The 18,993-nt window shown below is 45.6% G+C and overlaps 1 protein-coding gene across 2 annotated transcripts in view; it reads left to right on the forward strand.

Annotated features, from left to right (window-relative positions):
* Nucleotides 1–18,993, forward strand: part of FRMPD2 (FERM and PDZ domain containing 2) — a 127,943-nt gene that overhangs the window by 84,720 nt on the left and 24,230 nt on the right. For both annotated transcript variants that reach the window (XM_010383729.2, XM_030940836.1), the window contains 6 exons: nt 6,349–6,559; nt 11,885–11,985; nt 13,533–13,625; nt 14,313–14,420; nt 14,511–14,627; nt 18,488–18,693. In XM_010383729.2, coding sequence (XP_010382031.1) covers nt 6,349–6,559; nt 11,885–11,985; nt 13,533–13,625; nt 14,313–14,420; nt 14,511–14,627; nt 18,488–18,693 — 836 coding nt within the window. The remainder of the gene's footprint in view (nt 1–6,348; nt 6,560–11,884; nt 11,986–13,532; nt 13,626–14,312; nt 14,421–14,510; nt 14,628–18,487; nt 18,694–18,993) is intronic.

Genomic DNA, 18,993 nt, shown 5'->3' on the forward strand with positions numbered 1-18,993 from the left:
AACTCATTTTTTTTCAGAAAAATTTCAACTTTTATTTTAGATGCAGGGGGTACTTGTGCAGATTTGTTACATGGGAATATTATGTGATGCTGAGAGGTTTGGAGTATGGATCCAGTCACCCTGGTAGTGAGCATAGAAGCTGATAGGTAGTTTCCTAACCCACCTCACCTTCCTCCACCCTCTAGTAGTCCACAGTGTCTATGTTCCCATATTTATGTTCCCATATTTATGTCTATGTCTGATCAATGCTTAGCTCCTGCTTGTAAGGAAGAACATGTGGTATTTGATTTTCTGTTCCTGCATTAATTTCCTTAGGAATTTGGCTTTCAGCTCGATCCATGTTGCTGGATACAAAATCAATGTACAAAAATCGGTAGCATCTCTATATACCAACAACATCTCAGGCTGAGAGTGAAATCAAGAAACACAATCCCACTTAAACAATAGCCACAAAGAAAATGAAATACCCGGGGATACAGCTAACCAGGAAGGTTGAACAATCTCTACAAGGAGAACTACAAAACACTGCTGAAAGAAATAAGAGATGACACAAATAAATGGAAAAACATTCTATGCTTATGGATTGGAAGAATCAATATTGTAAAAATAGCCATACTGCCCAAAGCAATTTACAGATTCAGTGCTATTCCTATCAAACTACCAATGTCATTCTTCACAGAATTAGAAAAAACTATTCTAGAATACGTATGGGATCTAAAAAGAGCCTGAATAGCCAAAGCAATCTATTTTAAATTTGGGCCCAGTTAGTTGCTCAGAATCCATCTTCAGGGACTGGCTCTTTTAAGTTCACATTTGTTCACACTATTGGACACTTCAAAGGAGGCAACAAGAACTGAGGGATTAAATTTTCAATGTTATTTAATTTTCGTCCATTTATACTTAGATTTAAACAACCACATGTGCCTACTGTATTGAATAGCATAGTTATAGATAGACACACCACACTAATTTGGTTAATATTAATGTATTTTAAGATAAGAAAGAATACAGAAATGAACTGCACCAAAATGTTACTTGTTATTACCTTTGGGAGTTAGGCATGCAGGCATGACTGTTTTCTCTGCAATACTTTTTCGATATTTATTAAACTTACAACAATGAACATGTATTATTGTTATAACTAAGAGTGAGACTATTGGTTAAAATGGGGCACATATCACATAAGACAAATTAATATTTACTGAGCGTTTACGAAGTGCTATGGAGCTATTTACTATTGTTATTACTAACTTGTGTGATGTTATGCTAAGTACTTACACTAATTACCTCCCTTATGTTCATAATTTATTGTTTTCTCAAACTGCCCTGGTCAAGCAGCCCCAGGAGGCATATACCAGCATTATGGGGAGGAGCAAACTGAGGCTTGGAAAAGTTAAGTAATGTGCTGGCTGCTTAGTGGAAGGCCTAGTCAAGGTTTGAACCTGTGGCTGTTGGGGCCTGGCGTCTGTACTACAGCCTTTTATAACCAGCCAGAGCATAGAATTCAGTGCTAGAGAGACTTGGTTTTGCACACTGGCTTTACCACAGCTGCTGTCAATCTCTTAGCATTAGTTCTTCTTTGGTTACAAAAGGGAACAATATAATACAGTGGTTTACACCCTTCGTGTTCAGAGCATGGTTTCTGGAGCTGCAGCATACATGTCATCTGGGAGCTTGCAAAGGATGCAGAATTGCAAGCCCCACTCCAGATCTTCAGAATCTGAATCTGCCTTTTAAAAAGAACCCAAGTGATTTGAATGTACATATAAGCTTCAGAAACACTGATTTGGAATGTGGCCTGTGGAGTCCGGTAGACTGAGGGGAGTGCCACTTTCTAGCTGTGTGACTTTGGGCAGCTCACTTCCCCTTTCGGAGCTGGAGTGTCCTCATTGGCGCATACAGACCATCCTGTCGGTTTGTGTTGCGCTCAAGCGGGAAGGTGCGTGCGTGTAACATTTCCAGCTCAATGTCTGGCGTTCTGTGCTCAGTGTGAGAGTAGTAATGGTGGCTCCTGCTCACGGAGGTTTTGTTCAGTGCCAGCCAATTCATGTGGGAGCTGTGTCATTGGGCTCTGGGGCTGGCCCAGGAGTTGGGGTCAACTGGGAAACAAAATTGCTGAACTTTCAGATGCAGAACCAAACGCAGAAAATTACGGTAGCTTATTTTGTTATTTGCAGCAGAACCAGATGAACATATCAACATTTCATTGAAACCACAGGCTGGTGGTTCCAGGATATTTCCAGGGAGCTGGAGGTGACAAATGTAAATTAATTATACCTGACTTACCTGCTATTGCTGAGAACAGTGTGTGAAACACCATTGATATTGCTTTTATTGCCTGATTTCAGTGACTGTAAAATATTTATAAAGATTTCATGAGCTCACTTGTAAAATTAGTCCTTTCAGGCCTATTTGGCTTGTAACAGGCTGTTTTCTCAAACTACACATTCTACCGTCTTAGGAGTTTTTAGGAATCTAACATTTATTTGCGTTGAAAGGATGAGTTTAGACAAAGTTTCCTTGCTTTTTAAAATATTTCTTCATTTTAGAAACTCTCTCTGCAGACACCCTTTTCAGTGATTACATGCAGCTGAGAACTGGCCTCCTCCAGCTGATGGTCCCACACATCCCTCAAGCTCAGGGCATCCGTAATTGATCTCTTCCTCTCACACACCTCTCTTTGCCGTGATATTTGTCTTGTTCAAATGGGTCCACCCAGACTCCCTGCAGAAAACTGGGAGTGTCTGGGCCTGCACCCTCTCTTCCCACCCCACTTGTCACCAAAAACAGAGAGAGAGCAATGTCAAAGCTGGGGGAACCCAACACATGTCATATCCTTGAAATGGAGGCACATCACATGATGGACTTGCTGCTGGTACTCATGTCCCGGATAACTGTCCTTCTCAGCCTTCAGAGTGACATTTCAAAAGGACCAATCCGATCATTTTCTTCCATACTGAAAACTTGTTAATGGCTCTCTGCTGTCTGCAGGGACAAGCTCAAACTTCTTCTAGAATGGCATGCCAGACACTTCCCACTCTGCCCCCAGTCCTGCTGTATTCTTTGCCCTGACTCCTCCTCTCTGGTCTCTGGTTGTTTTTCATGCCAGCTTGCAGGCTGTTCAGCACACCAGGATGACTCAGCTTCCAGGGCCTTTGTGTCCAGCATACCCTCTGCCTACAGCACGTTCCCAACCCTCTCCTGGCTCAGACCACCAAGATAAGTCCGGTAACCTCCTCCTTGAAGGCTTTCCTGATTGACTGCCCCCAGGTGGCTCTTCCTAGGTGGATGGACCACTCCCTCTGCTGTGCAGACCTCTGTCTTCTCACCTGTATTATTCTGCCACTTTTATTTGTGGATATGTCTGCCTGTAGTCAGCAGTGGACTGGGAGTTCCACAAGAGCAGCTCCAGCACAGAACAGAGGTGTGGTGTGTCAAATGGGAAGCAGTTAATACATGTTTTTTGATGAACAAATGGACGATTTGCATGGAATTACAATCATTTACTGAACCCTTCCCATTTTTGATATTTAGTTCACTTTTTGTTTTTAAGTATAACAAATAATATGATAAATATCATTGGAATAAATATTTTTCTGTATTTTATATCGTTTCTTTTAGTTAGATCTCAGAAGTATAATTGCTGGGCACCAGCGATGGGCATTTTTAAGACTATTACTGTTTTCCCGAGTGCCATTCTCAAGCCCAGTATTGTCTTGCCTGTTTTGTTGCATCCTTGCTGGAATAGATATCATCGTGTTTATCTTTGTTCATTTGAGAGCTAAAAGTGATTTCTCACTGTGGCTTTATTTTGCAGTCCTTTGATTTTTGAGCAGTTGAGCACTTTCCAAGTGCTTCTTAGTCACTCTTCTGTAAATTGTCTCAATAAGCATATTACTTTATGGTTATATTTGGTTCTGTGGGGAGAAAAGGTAGATCACTGAGCTTTTACAAATGCATAATTTCAGGACTAAATAGGCAGGATCTGTCAGCCCTGCAGAGTGGGGCCCATGGGCCTTTGCTCAGCTCTTCTCACGGGTGGCCCGGGGGCTGCAGGAATGGTCTTGGCCCTTCCCCAAGAAGGCTGCAAGACTGCAGATTTGCAGTGGGCTGCCCAGAATCTTGTCCTGGGTGTCTTTTCCTCGTGGCCCTTGGCTCTGAGTATATCCTGTGCCCTTCTGACACTGTCACTGACTTGGACTTTGCCCTTGACATCCAGATGGATTCAGCCTTATTTCCCTAGTGCCACAATTATGCTACGAGTCACCCACAGCAGGGAATAGAAACTGTCCACTGTCCTCGGCTCGCTAGTGGCTTTGGGACATTCATGGCAATGCTTCCTTCTGTTCTTGAAAGGTTGTCTGCTTTTGGCCCTACCACCTTCCAACAAATCCCCCCTCCACTGTTTGTCCACTCAGTTAGCCCCATGAAGCTGAGGCCTAGCGATGACACTGGCACTCACCGGCAGCCTTGCCAGCCCACAGCTATAGGCTGAGTCCCTGATGCTGAGTGCTTCACACCTGGGGTCTCATTTCCTAACCTCACTAAGCGGCCCCTCTCCCGCCAACTGAGCTTCCTCCTCAGGCTCCAGGCACTCTCCAGCATCTCACAGGCCCTTGAGCTCTCTCTCCTCTGCTGACTTCTGTGAGTCCCCTGCCTCTAAGGGATGGCTCCTTCCTGTAATCACAGTCTCTGAACAGTCTTGCTTCAAACCCGCTAAACCTCTCCGAGTTGAGATTTTGCCTTCACTCTCTGCCTAGAATATCCCCCTGTGGGTATTAATATCCATCATGATTAAGTCTAAGGTGACTGTCCCTTTGGGCCCTGGTGAACAGAAGGCTGGGCGTGTCTCAGATCAGTCTCCCCTGCTGCTGTCATTGTCTTTGTGTCCTCAGCATTCCCATTTTCCAGCGTGGACTGTGGAGTCTGCAGGTTTGAGTGTGAGTCTGCCCTCCTGCTTACTGGCTTTGGGACCATGAGCGAATTATTAACAGTCTCTTAGCCCCAAGTTCCATGATCTACAGATTGTGTATAATATCTACCCTACAGGGTTATTGTGAGGATTAAATGAGACAGTGCAGATAATGTGCTTCCCCTGATGCCTGGCACATAGTAAGCATTCAGCAAATATTAGTAGTTGGTGTTGACATTACTGCTGTTGTTGCTCTTTTGAGCAAGCCCAAGCTCTGGAGTAAGATACTATGCAATTTGTGCAAAAGCTGCAGGTCACGTTTAATTTATTTATATTCCTTCATTGCTTTTTGCCTACTGTATGTGAGTGATGTTACCATAATGCCTCATGCATGCAGAAAATTCTCAAAAAGTTTTTTTTTAAATGCTGGCTTTTTCAGTGAGCACAGCCTTGGCAAGGAACCAGACACCATTTTAGGGAAGAGAGGGGGGTCTGTTTGAAGAACTATATGCCCATGGATATCCTTGAAATGGAGGCACTTCACCAGGCTCTAGAAGTGCATGTGCACACACACATACACACACAGAGAAACCAGGAGCCATACCACTACCATGTGTCTGACCATTCTTTCCTTCTTGGTTTTAGCAAGGCACAGATGGTCAGAATGTAGTCATCATTTTCCTTTCTTAAAATACTAACTTGGCTTTATGTAAAGCCTCATTAACTTAAAAGCTCTATTTTTCAAATCCCACATTTTTTTTATGAACAATGTGAATAGGGAAGTGGGGAGTTAATCACATCCATGGTCTTAAGTTCAAGATTTCATCAAAGTTATTTATTAAACATTTCTGCATGAAAAGAGAAAGGCAAGTGTCAAATCTGAGGGGACCCAACACATCTCATATTATATTTCAGGAAATAGGACCTTGTATTAAATATGATTACCAGGGCAAACTAAGCTGTGTAGAGATTAAAGGTTATACTCCACAGAGCAGAGCCTAATCTTGGGATCCCAGGGGATTTGGAGGAACATTTGTTATAAGAATGTTTGGGAGAACAGACCTGTAAAAGCAGAAAGCAGAAAGGGATGGGGCAGCTGATTTCGCGGGAGGCTCTGCCAGAGCCCGACACACCCGCAAATGCTCTAGGGTTAGCACCCATTTAAACAGGCTCCGTGGCTCTGCGTCCTGTCAGTCGCAGGGGGGAGAGAGAGCATCTTGTCTCTTCCTTCTTCTGTTTCTGAGGTTTCTTTCATTAGCAAGTGCTAATTAGGAGAACTTGCATTCCCAGGGATAATCGCAGGAGACAAAATAGCAGCAGAAAAAGAAAGGAGGAGGAGAGCGGGGGCCCAGTGATATGTTACAACCACCACAGCAATGGATCCAGCATCATTCTTGTGTGTGTGTGTATGTCTATCTTTTTCTCCCCAAATTCAGACCATGATAAGTTTGTGCAAACGGCCAATTTGAGTCCTGCACACCAGGTCCAGTCTAAGCCTCTCATTTGGATTCAGAGATTGTCATGCTCAGAAAACGAGTTGTTTGCATCCAAGCTTCAGGACGCTGTAGGAGGCATGTTGAGTACATCACTGGATAACTTCAACGTGGACGGCAGCAAGGAGGCTGGAGCAGAAGGCATCGGGCGCAGGTGGGTGTAACACATTTGTTCTCTGGGCCCAAACCACCATGTGCTTGATGCTCTGCAGTGATCTATATTGAAGATTTTTTTTTTTTTTGAGATAGAGTTTCGTTCTTGTTGCCCAGGCTGGAGTGCAGTGGCGTGATCTTGGCTTACCACAGCCTCAGCCTTCTGTGTTCAAGCGATTCTCCTGCCTCAGCCTCTCGAGTAGCTGGGATTACAGGCATGCATTGCCACACCTGGCCAATTTTTGTATTTTTAGTAGAGACGGGGATTCTCCATGTTGGTCAGGCTGGTCTTGAACTCCAGACCTCAGGTGATCTACCCTCTTCGGCCTCCCAAAGTGCTGGGATTACAGGCATGAGCCACCACGCCCAGCCAAGAAATTGTTTAAAGGATGTTAGATGTCTAAGAAAAGTATATATTTATTGGGTAACTGTCAGTCAATTCCACAGAGATTTACAGAAGGCCAGCTATGGGCTAAGTCTATGTTAAACACTCTAGGACAAACATCTCATTCCTCCTTCTATGATGCTCCCGTCTTTTGGTGAAGAAAGAACTACATGATAATACGAAATTGGAGAGGACAAATAAACAAGTTGCAATAAGCCTATTTGGCCTTATTATCAGCCAGGTGCTGTTCTGAGCATGTGTACACATCAACTAATTTAAGTCTTATGACTCCGTTAAGTGTTTCTGTTGTCCTCATCACATCACAGAGAGAAAACCCAGGGGTTAGGATTTGAACACATGCAGCTGGCCTTAGAGTCCAACTCCTAACCTCTACACCATGCTACCTTTCCTATTGATGAGTTGCTTATCATTTAAATTTGTATGTAAAAATAATGGGCTTATAAATGCAACTTCACATGACAAAACAATGATTCATAAATTTAAAAATAGCTTAGGACTTGGATTCCATTTACACTGCAATTTATAGAAATAGCACAGATTCCCAGGCAGCATATGACCAATGAATGTTGCTGCAGGATCTGTTTTTTTGGGATGAGTTTTCCAGCTACTTCAGCAAGAAGGTATGGACGATTCATTTGAACTGAAAGTCTATGTGTGTATCCATATCTATACCTATATCTATATCCATGACTATCATCTTAAAGTAATTCTTAGAAAATGATTGTCCCCAATTCTGTTGATGCAAATATACATTGCTGTGCATCACAAACTAAATCAACAGTGGTAAAGCAAAACGGTTTCGAGCATCTATTGCTGTGTAACAAACGACTGGATTAGAAATTTCATAATGAACTGGAATAGAATTTTAGGCAGGACTTAGTTGAGGGATTCTTCTGGACTTCATGTGCTATTGACTGGGGTCCAGCAGATGTTGGAGTAGTCTAGAGGATGCAAGATGACTTTGTTCACAGGCTGGTTCCTTGGATGGCTGAGAGGCAGTGCTCACGGAGCCCCTCTCTCTCCGTGAGTAGCCTCAACTCCTCTCCCTGTGGGGTCTCCAGCAAGATTCTGCATGGCAGGAGGACTCCAAGATCCCAAAAAGAAGCTGCCAGCTCTCTTCAAGTCTAGCCCTGAGGCTAGCCTGGTGTCACTGCTGCCATAATGTTGGTTAAAATAGTCACAGGTCAGCACAGATTCAAAGGGAGCAGAAATAGGCTCCAGTTCTTGATGTAGGAGTGTCCAAGACCTTGTGGACATCTTTCATCTGTCACCTAAACTGATGGTACCTTATAGCACTTCATTGTTTAAAAGGCAGAAGAAGCTATGACTGACTCAAGGCCATCTTGAGGATGTGTTGCCCGCAAAGCATCCTTCCTGAGAATGATGGCCCTTCCAGTGACTGGCCAGTGGTCATGCACAGTAGGGGCTTTTCAGTGTTGCATGGTAGCTGGCCTTCTTGATAGAAAGCTGAATTGGTGCCCTCCATACAATTCGATATAACTCTAATCTTGGTTTACAAATGCCAAATTTTCATGATCCTTAATAACTCACATCAGAAGTTACTGGTAACCCGTGGGTGAAAAGGGAAACCTAATTACTAGGCTTTTGAATTCTTGGAAGATTCCCCCAACCCCACCCCCAAGAAGCACAGCTTGAGACACTGGTTTGGGTGTGGGTATATTTTTGTGGAGCTAATGCCAAGAAGGAGTGAGCGAGAGAGTGAGTTGAGGAAGCAGGCAAAGTGTGGTCACAGGAGTGGGAGTCACCAGGTAGCTGTTGAGGGCAACCAGGGCTCAGCTCCACAGAGGTGTGCAGAGGCCTCCTAGAACTGCAGGACAGGAGGCAAACACCGTATACTGGCTCCTACTTCCCTTTGGTCGAAGGATGGGAGGACTGGACTCTCCCATGCTTTTGGGTAAGGTGGGACTAGTGGGGGTGGAGGAGACGGCCCCCAAGATGGACAAGAATCTCTAGAGCAGAAAGAGGGCCACACCTGAGCCAGGATGCTGTCAGCTCAGCTGAGCCTGAGCTCTCATGGAACTGCCCCTCACCACTGCAGTCGAAGTCTGAGGTGGGCCAAAGGCCATGACAGTGATGCAGATGAGATGTTTATGTTTCTGTCATGGTACAGAGGCCACTCTGCCGAGGGCCCCTTCTGACAGGGTTCTGGATCAAGCCCTGCATCATGGAAGTCCTTCGCCAACACCTGCTCCACAGTCTAGTGCTGTGTGACCTCAAGGAAGTTGTTCAACACCCCAGACCTCAGTTTCCTCATTCGTCCAGTGGTATTAATAGTCATCCCTCCCCACTGGGTGGCTGTGGGAATTAAGTCATGTTATAAAAGCTGAATATGGGCTGGGTCTGTGGTGACTGCCTTGATGCTGGTCTCAAACACAGCGTTAGGCTCCATGAACAGTGCAGCAATTTCCAAGCAAGGGCACCAGGGAGGGCTGCTTGGGGGATGTGACATCAGGTCTTGACTGATGAGTAGGATCTGGGCACCGTGAGAGGAAGAGGAGGAACACCATGAGCAAGGGCTTCCTTAGTCTTACTAGAAAAATGGATTGAGCACCTAGTGTGCCAGCCCTGGGTCAGGTGTGGAGGACTCGGTGGTGAGCAGGGCAGATGTGGTCCCCACCTCATGAGCTCACAGGCCAGCGGATAGGAGGCCCACATGGGGTCTGTGTAGAAAGGTGCGGGCCATGCTGCTGGCCTGAGCCTGGGCATGTGAACACAGGAGGGAAGGCTGACACATGGAGGCAGGACCCCATCGCCAGTGGCATTCCTGAGCAGTTGTTTACACAGCACCTCTTGGAACAGAGGTGCCAGTGGCTGCCTGCCCTGAGGTACAGCTCCTGCCTGTCCTCCCACTTCTGGGAGGTGGCCTCTGACTTCACATCACTGCTTTTCTGAAGCCCAGGCAAAGGTGTGCCTCCTCCACATCCCTGGCTCCAGTTAGGGCAGTACCCTCTGTCCTGTCCACCCTGACACCCACACGCTTGTGTCTGTGCTGTTAAACATGGAACTTCTCAAGAACAGCAATGTGCCCTGTGTATCCTTAGCTCTGAGGCTGGTAGAGAAAGCTTTCAGTAAATGAGTTTTTTTTTAAGTTTGCATTTAAAATGTTTTTAAATTGTGGTAAAAAATATACATAATATAACACCTACCATCCTAACCATTTGTCAGTTCAGTAGCATGCAGTCCACTCACGATGTTGTGCTACCATCACCGAAGTCCATCCCCAGAGTTTTGTCCGTCTTCCCAAATTGAAACTGCACCCATTCGACACAACTCCCATTCCACCCACCTCAGCCCCTGGCCACTGCCGTGCTCCTTCTGGTCTGTGAATGTGACTGCTCCAGGCTCCTCAGATGAGTGGAATCATTCACATTTCATCCTTTTATGGCTGGCAGTGATTGGCTTTTAAGCAGTAGAGGTTTGTATGTGTGGCCCAGATCACATGGGTCATAAAAACCCAGGCCCAGAAAAGCTCTTCCTTTTCCCTAAAGGCCACCTGAAGGCCCCCTCAGCCTCATCGCCTCTCTCGGCTCTTCCCAGACTGTGGGGATTTCTCCATCCATTGAGCACATGAACACCCTGTCGCTGCCTCTCCCTGAGCTCCTTGGTTGGCTCTAGGAGGCATGAAAGTCATCCCCTCTGCATCCCACAGCAGGCTGGGGACTCCCAGAGGACAGGGCCCATGCCTGACCCACCCTTTATCCTCAGTGCTTTGGAGCCCAGGCCTGACACCTGGGGTTCTGTCACTGTGGGTCTATCGTGCTGCAAGGGAAACACAAACACGAGTCAAGTCAGAGTGAGGCCTCATCCGTCGCCAGCCTCCAAAGCTACTCTGTGCTGTACCTCGCTGTGAGGCTGGACTTCTCCTTCCCCCACCACCCCTGTTCTTCCCTTTCCAGCTGCAGCCTTTTTGCACAGTACCAAGCTCCCTGCAGAGAGCTCTGGTGTCACAGCTCCAAGGGTACAGGGGGAGGGTCCACGGGAAACTGTCCATTCCAGCGTCCCCTGCCATAGTCCAGCTGCTTGAAGCTGTGAGATGGCTATGGGGCTCTGAGGGGTGGGGTCAATCTGGGTAACCAGGAAAGCTGAATCTGCTCAGATGTTTGGCCACCCAGGAGGCCCAGAGCTGGCTTTTTCCAGGGCTCTGAGACACACGGCTTTACATCAATTGTTCCCTCTCACTCTAGACATTGCTCACCTCTGAATGTAGCTTATCTCTATGCAGAACTGACCCCAGGGCTGGGGGAACATCTCCCTTGACTCGTTATTCTGCTAGGCTCTAGTACATTATTTACTAGCATGCGGCACATTCCATCAGGGCCAACTGAATGCCTTCATGAATGCTTCTTGTTCACAGCATGGTATGATCAGGTGGCACCTAACGCAAGCATGTACAATGATCAAGCAGGTCAGTGACCCTGTGCAGCCCTCAGTCACATGGTAGGTGGGGTGTGGAGGGTGCCTGGCCTGGCTGAAGGCCTTCAGCTGAAAACAGGAGCAAATGACAAAACATCTGTATCCACTAAGAGGACTGGTGTTTGATGCTTACTATCCCATTTCAGTTCCGTTAGAAGCCTGGGAAGTAGGAATATTATTCTTATTTTATGGTTGAATAAATGGAGGCTTGCAGGGCCACATATCTTGCACATAGTAGGAAGTGTCCCCTCTGAGACATAAAGATCCTAGAGCCATTTTTCCCAGTGCCCTCCTAATAACTAGATCAACCCTCAGTGAGGTCCCTTTGAGGAGCTGCTGGATGACTGGACACAAAGCTGCCCTCCCTGGGCCACCATCCATACTCAGAAATGCCAAGAAATTGCTTCCTCCTTGAGCCACCTTATCTAACCTCACTGTCCTTCCCCGTGGGCCACCTTATCTAACCTCATGGTTTTTTCCTGGCAGCCCCTGCACTGGCCAGGAGCAGCTGAAGAGTGCCTGTGTGATCCAGAAGCCAATGACCTGGGACTCTCTCTCTGGGCCACCTGTTCAGAGCGTGCATGCAGGTATGGGCCAGGCTACGGCCAGGTCTCGGGTAGAGGAACCCTTACGCAGAAAGCTTGCTTTGAGTCTTTTACCACCACTTCATTTTGCTTCCCACACAATGTTTGTAATCTTTTTGTTTTTTGAATTGTTTTCTTTTTAAACTACCTGTGGTTGGGAAGAGACATTTAGCTTTGGCTGGGTATGTGGATCTGAAGTGTGTTAGCTCTGGCGAAGACAATCCCAACACTCTGATCCAGAAGGAATAATACCTCCTATGGACAGTGTGCTCAGAAAAAGGCACCATTCACTGTAGATATGCTTCTTTATGCAGGCCAGAACACCAATGTTTCCTAGTATTCACCAGAAAACACACACAGAGTAGACAGCAGTCCCTTCTGCCATGCATCCTCTTGGCCAGTTCCCCATTGAATGTAAGGACAAAGAGATCCGACACTTGGAAAAATATCTCTACTCTGTGAGCATTAAACCTGGGGATTGGATCAGTGTATTAGTCCATTTTCATGCTGCTGATAAAGACATACCCAAGACTGGGAAGGAAAAGAGGTTTAATTGGACTTACAGTTCCACATGGCTGGAGAGACCTCAGAGTCATGGTGGGAGGCAAAAGACACTTCTTACATGATGGCAGCAAGAGAAAAATGAGGAAGAAACAAAAGTGAAAACCCCTGATAAACCCATCAGATCTTGTGAGACTTATTCATTATCACGAGAATGGCATGGGGAGACCAGCCTCCATGATTCAATTACTTCCCCCTGGGTCCCTCCCACAACATGTGGGAATTCTGGGAGATACAATTCAAGCTGAGATTTGGGTGGGGACATAGCCAAACCATATCAATCAGGAAAACTGCCAGACAACTCTTTACCAGTAACCGTCTGCCAATTTCTGCCAAGGTCCCTGGGGGAGGGAGAGATGCGGAAGGATTGCAGTGGTGGGTCACTGTTTGGGGATTTTCCCAAGTACGCCGTGGCACACACTGAAGTGCCCCACCCCAGGACTCCAGCTCTCCAGGAACAGCTTCAGGGCTCTGTCTGGGGCTCCTCCATGATCCAAGCCAGGGGAAGACCACAGGTCACACAAGCTGGGCTGCTGGCACCTTGTCACCCCTGGTTATTTGAGGCCTGGGATGGGAAGGTTTTGCTGTCTCATCTCTGTTTTAGCTTTTGTTTTTGTTTTCACTCTCAGCAACTATTAATACATCTCTGCTCATCCTCTGTCTTGTCCCAAAACCAATGCAGAACAAAATAGCTACAATAAGTCATACAGAAAACACGCACCATAGCCCATACTGTTCTTGCCCCTGCTCTTTAAGCTGGAACTTGAGCAACACTGAGTGACACTCCAGAGAGGCTTATGCGAGTGTGTGTTCAGGCGTCCATTCCCAGCACTGCTGGAAGATAAAATATGAGCTACTTTTGTTTTCAGGAATGTGTGCATGTGAATGTGCATGCACGTGTGTGTGTGAAATGCTGTTTACTCCTTTTGTATTAGCTCCCAAATAATTTTGGGGAAAAGCACAGTGTGGTGCTCTGATTCTACCTCTAGGGTCACAGAATAATAGGAGGAAGAGCTTTACAGCTGAACCAGGCCGAGAAATCGTGCGTGTGACACTGAAACGCGACCCACATCGTGGTTTTGGTAAGAGGGTTCCCTGCAGGTGAGGCCCAGTCTCTACCACTGGGCAAAGTGGGGAGGTGGGTGTTGTTTTCCCTTTCAACTTGTCTACTACCCTTTCCTATCCCTCCTCTCCCAGTTTGCCTTTTCTAGTAATCACTTCTGCTTTTTTCTCCCTTTAATTGTTCCTAAAGAGCAATGGGACTTTTGTTTCAAAGTTTTTCTTTTAGGCCTGATACATTTTTGCAGTGTATCTAAGTACAATGCAGAAAAAGATTTTTTTCCCCTAATACCATGTAGCAACCTTCCTCCAGTCAGCCATGGGGAAGAAGAGTCAATTTATCTCACCTCTTACTAGTAACCACTTTCTAAGACCCTAAAAACTGTACAAGAAACAAGGTATGGAAACAAGGTACTTGATTAAAAATCATTTCTTTCCTATATCTCGTTATCTACTGAAGCAAAATCCAGTGCCTATTGGTGGTTTGTGCTCCTAGCTTTAGCTGTGCTTACTAATGTGGAACAATCCACCTTTCTCCAAGTATCATGGCAGAGTAAAAAGGATCTTCTATTTGAGGATCAGAAGACCTGACTGTAACTATTAGCTAATGCCAGTTGGTAGCTGTGTGATATCAGGGAAATGACCTAACCTCTCTGAACAGCAAAATCACTAAGTATCATCTTATCATGGACTGTCATCTTGGATTACAGGTTTTGTCATTAATGAGGGAGAGTATGCAGGCCAAGCTGACCCCGGCATTTTTATATCTTCTATTATACCTGGAGGACCAGCAGAAAAAGCAAAAATGATCAAACCAGGTACATCTTTTTAAATCACTAGAGATAGTTTTAAGAAATCACTCTTTTTTATTTCCTTGGAAGGATTATTTAGATGTATTATTTTTCCAGGAGGGCAGATACTAGCCCTGAATCACATCAGTCTGGAGGGCTTCACATTCAACATGGCTGTTAGGATGATCCAGAATTCCCCTGACAACATAGAGTTAATTATTTCTCAGTCAAAAGGTATGTTTTAACCTGCTCTTGGTAGCTGAAGAGCCTTCCCTATTTTCAGGAGTACATGATTACTATGAGGTACTAGACCTTGGAGTCCACGTAGGTCTTCTGTATTGCTTTCCTTGTGGTATTGGCTTGCAAAGAAGCAGTGTAGTGGCACAAATTAATAGGCTTTGCAATTTCAAGGGCAGGATGGGCGTTACCACTGCTTGTGTTGCTGAAAGGGAGTAACCTACTCTAATTCTTTGTTAGACACGGCTGGATACAACCAGTCTTTTTTTTCTGTCAACTCTCCTTGCATGGCAGGGAGGACTTTTTTATTGCCACCCAAAGTCCTTGTTGACAGTGACTGCTCCAGGATTTCTGTAGTTTGGGTTTAGGTATAGCAATCAGCTGGGGAGGAGACAGGAACTGTTCTTTGTTAACCTTTTGTTTTGGGTTCAGGGCTACATGTGTAGGTTTGTTATTACAGGCAAACTCGTGTCACAGGGGTTGATGTACAGACCATTTCATCACCCAGGTGCTCAGCAGAGTGCCCAATAGTTATTTTTCCTGACCCTCTCTCCTCCCACCCTCCTCCCTCAAGTAGGCCCTGGTGTCTGTTGTCCCCCTCTTTGTGACCATGGGTTCTCATTATTCAGCTCTCACTTATAAGTGAGAATATATGGTATTTGATTTTCCTTTTTTTTTTTTTTGAGATGGGGTCTCACTCTCTCGCCCAGGCTGGAGTGCAATGGCATGATCTCTGCAGCCTCCACCTCCCGGGTTCAAGCAATTCTCCTGCCTCAGCCTCCTGAGTAGCTGGGATTATAGGCATGCGCCGCCACACCCAGCTAATTTTTGTATTTTTTAGTACAGATGGGGTTTCACTATGTTGGCCAGACTGGCCTTGAACTCCTGAACTCAAGTGATCTGCCTGCCTCAGCCTCCCAAAGTGCTGGGATTACAGGCATGAGCCACCACGCCTGGCCTGGTATTTGGTTTTCTGCTCCTGTGTTAGTTTGCTGAGGATAATGGGAACTTTTCTTTTCTTTTCTTTTCTTTTTTTTTTGAGATAGACTTTCACTCTTGTTGCCCAGGCTGGAGTGCAATGGTGTGATCTCCACTCACTGCAACCTCCACCTCCTGGGTTCAAGCAATTCTCCTGCCTCAGTCTCCCAAGTAGCTGAGATTATAGGCATGCACCGCCACGCCTGGCATATTTTGTATTTTTAGTAGAGATGGGGTTTCTCCATGTTGGTCAGGCTGGTCTTGAAATCCTGACCTCAGGTGATCTGCCCGCCTCTGCCTCTCAAAGTGCTGGGATTACAGGCATGAGCCACTGCACCTGGCCTGTTCTTAAAGCTGAATTTTCATGGCAAGCTCGCTCTTCTTACTTGATGTGCGTGTTCATGATCAACCTAAAGAGTAAAGTACTTTTTAATGATGTTTTTCTTCATCCTTTAGATAAGAATGAGAGAGCAACAACTGCCTATATCAAAGGAAAATACTATTGTTTTTGTTGGGAGCAAGCTTGAGGAGCCTGGAGGAAGTAATGGGAGGAGGCTAATATCCCTTCTCCCTAGTTTCCTGAGACCACTGCTGCTTTTGGTTGGGTGATCCTGTAAACTACCAGCAGACTGCTTGCAAATTCAGGCTCACAATTGCTTCTTCACACTTCAGGGGTGTCTTACAGTTTTCCTTTGTATACAGGAGGACTTCCTGTCACACCAGCCTGCATTTTCTAGTTCCTAAATGCAGGCACTACATTTGCCTTGCCTTCTGAACACTGTGCACACTCTCTCACTCTTGTATATGTACACAGTGCCATGCAGCTCCCCCGTCCAGAAGCTATGGATGGTGGAAGGTGGCCATGCTGGGGTCTCAGCCCCACACCCTTCGTCCCGGGGTTGAAGCCTCCCAGGGGCTGACCTCAACACGTCCCCAATGCCAGTCTCAGGCTTGTTGTCTCTGTCGGATTTCCCAGCACCACTGCTCTCCTTTCTGCAGTGGTTCAGCAATCCCTGTGTTTTCTCCCACATCCTCCACTGACAGGAGCAATCAAACCGTCCCATGTGTCATCAGGAAACACAATGCAGGTGACCGAATCACAATTCAGCATAGCCCAAGGATGGCCTGCTGTGATGGAGGTTGCCAAAAAGCGGTACTCGAGGTCTGCTATTCTCAAACCACAACCTCACATTAGAATTCCAGACAATGAGTTTCCCACAATGGCTGGGAATAAAATGTCCTTTCACTGTGGTGCCCCAGCTACCTTTTGACAATGCTGCCTTCATCATGGTGGGGTTTCCTCATACAGCTGGGCCACTGCCAGAGGAAGACGTTTCCTTGGTGATGCTGGCTGGGTCTCCGTGGCAGAGACTTGACCACTGTGACTTTCTTCTATCTGGTTAGGCTGCTTTTAAGGCACCTGGGCTAGATTGGAGATCAGGATCAGACAGATAAAATGTCCATCATGAGCCTCTGTCATGGCCTACAATAAATTGAGTTTTAGTTACCAAAGAAGGTCTCCCAGCTCATATGTCTACTAGGCAGGACACCAGTTGCAGCATGGCTTGACTTTTCAATTCAATCATAAGTCCCATCCTCACCTCTCATGGAGGATGTGGAAGATAATGAGCTGATGCTTATGATACTGCCAGAAGGACAAAGATGACAGAATCTGTGAATGAAATGGCCAGAAATGCAGCATTATGAAATAGTGGCCCAGCCACTCCCTGCTGGATACCTTTAGATTTGAATAACTTCAAATCAAATTCATTAAATCAAATTTATTCAAATTGAATTCATTCAGCATGTGAGTTTGGGCACTTCCCTGAGTGTTAATGAGTCTGTATCAAAAGTAGTAAATCAACTTGTATCCAGGTCTAAAGAAAATCTGACTATTATTCATTCCTCCCACATGTATTTGTTGAGTAGCTAATAATAACATATTAACAGTAGATACATTTATTGAGGCTCTACCATGTACTACGCTGTGAGTGTCTGTGTGTGTGTGTGAATGAGAGAGCCATATATATATATGAGGAAATACATATTCTTTCATATATACATGTATATTTTTATCTTTACATATGTAAAATCTTTTCTGTATGTATAATCTCTAAGCCTTATCAACTCTACAATATTATTGATATTGATATTATTTCCACTTTAGATACAGGAAAATTTAGGTTCAGATATGTTAAGTACCTTGCCCAAGTTTTTTCTACTGATTCACAACCTCATGTTCTTTTCTTTGTTCGGTGCCAGGTCACAAGTCAGACATGGGGTAAGCAGGAATCAGTGGCCTAGCCTTCACTCAGAGGGGCCTGAAGTCTGGTTATTACCAAGCCTCCCAAAAGGACTTGATACGTTGGTTTTTGGATCACATGGTGGTTGCAGATATGCTCAGTGGGGTGTCCAGGAGAGGCTGGGTTTAAGTGCCCACATGCTGGCTGTAGGATTTGGGGCAAGATAGTTAATAGTTTTGACTCTGTTTTCTTATGTTTGAACAGGGATTACACCTTCATGGTGGTCTGCTGAGAAGATGGGAAGATGTCCATATCTTCCTATATGTATGTATATCTAAGGTGCCTATCACATGGCTAGAGCTTAATAAGGGAGAACTGGCCTTATGAACTTCTTTTGAGCCTACGCATTCATAGTTGGGTCATTTAAGCTCTATCTAGGTTTCTAAATCATATATATAATGTTCCCTTTCTCTAATCTGAATGCAACATCTTTCAGGAGGAGCTAAATTCACATTGTTCCTGAGCAGCTATAAAAGATCCCTCTGTCATTGGAGGAAAACGCTGTGCCCACATAGAGATGCCACCGAGAAGCCAGCCTTTTTAAGCTGTTGACTTTTTCTTGGCTTGCTTTTATAGGTGTTTGTGGAAATAACCCAGATGAAGAAAAGAATAGCACAGCCAATTCTGGGGTCTCCTCTACAGACATCCTGAGCTTTGGGTACCAGGGAAGTTTGTTATCATACACACAAGACCAGGACAGAAATATTGAAGAACTAGACATGGCTGGGGTGAAGAGCTTAGTGCCCAGGCTGAGACATCAGCTTTCCTTTCTGCCGTTAAAGGTAATCATCCCTTGGTTAACTTTCTAGATCTGGAGGAACGAGAACAGGCTGTGGAGCCCAACAGCCTGGCCCCTAGGCCCTCCCTGCTCTCTGTTTTCCATGTCAGGTGGATGGCAGTTACTTAGCCCCTTTGAGCCACAGCTTCCTCATCTGCAAACAGAAGCAAATGCCTGCACGGCATGGTTGTTGAGAAAAATGCGTAGAAGAAGGCAGAGTTCCTAGTCAGTGTCTGGGCGCAGGCTCAGTGTGGGTGCCTCTGGAGTCCTTAGTCACTAATTATAATTGTTATGATAATAGCAA

The sequence above is a fragment of the Rhinopithecus roxellana genome, chromosome 11 (assembly GCF_007565055.1).
Source record: "Rhinopithecus roxellana isolate Shanxi Qingling chromosome 11, ASM756505v1, whole genome shotgun sequence".
Classification (NCBI taxonomy): domain Eukaryota; kingdom Metazoa; phylum Chordata; class Mammalia; order Primates; family Cercopithecidae; genus Rhinopithecus; species Rhinopithecus roxellana.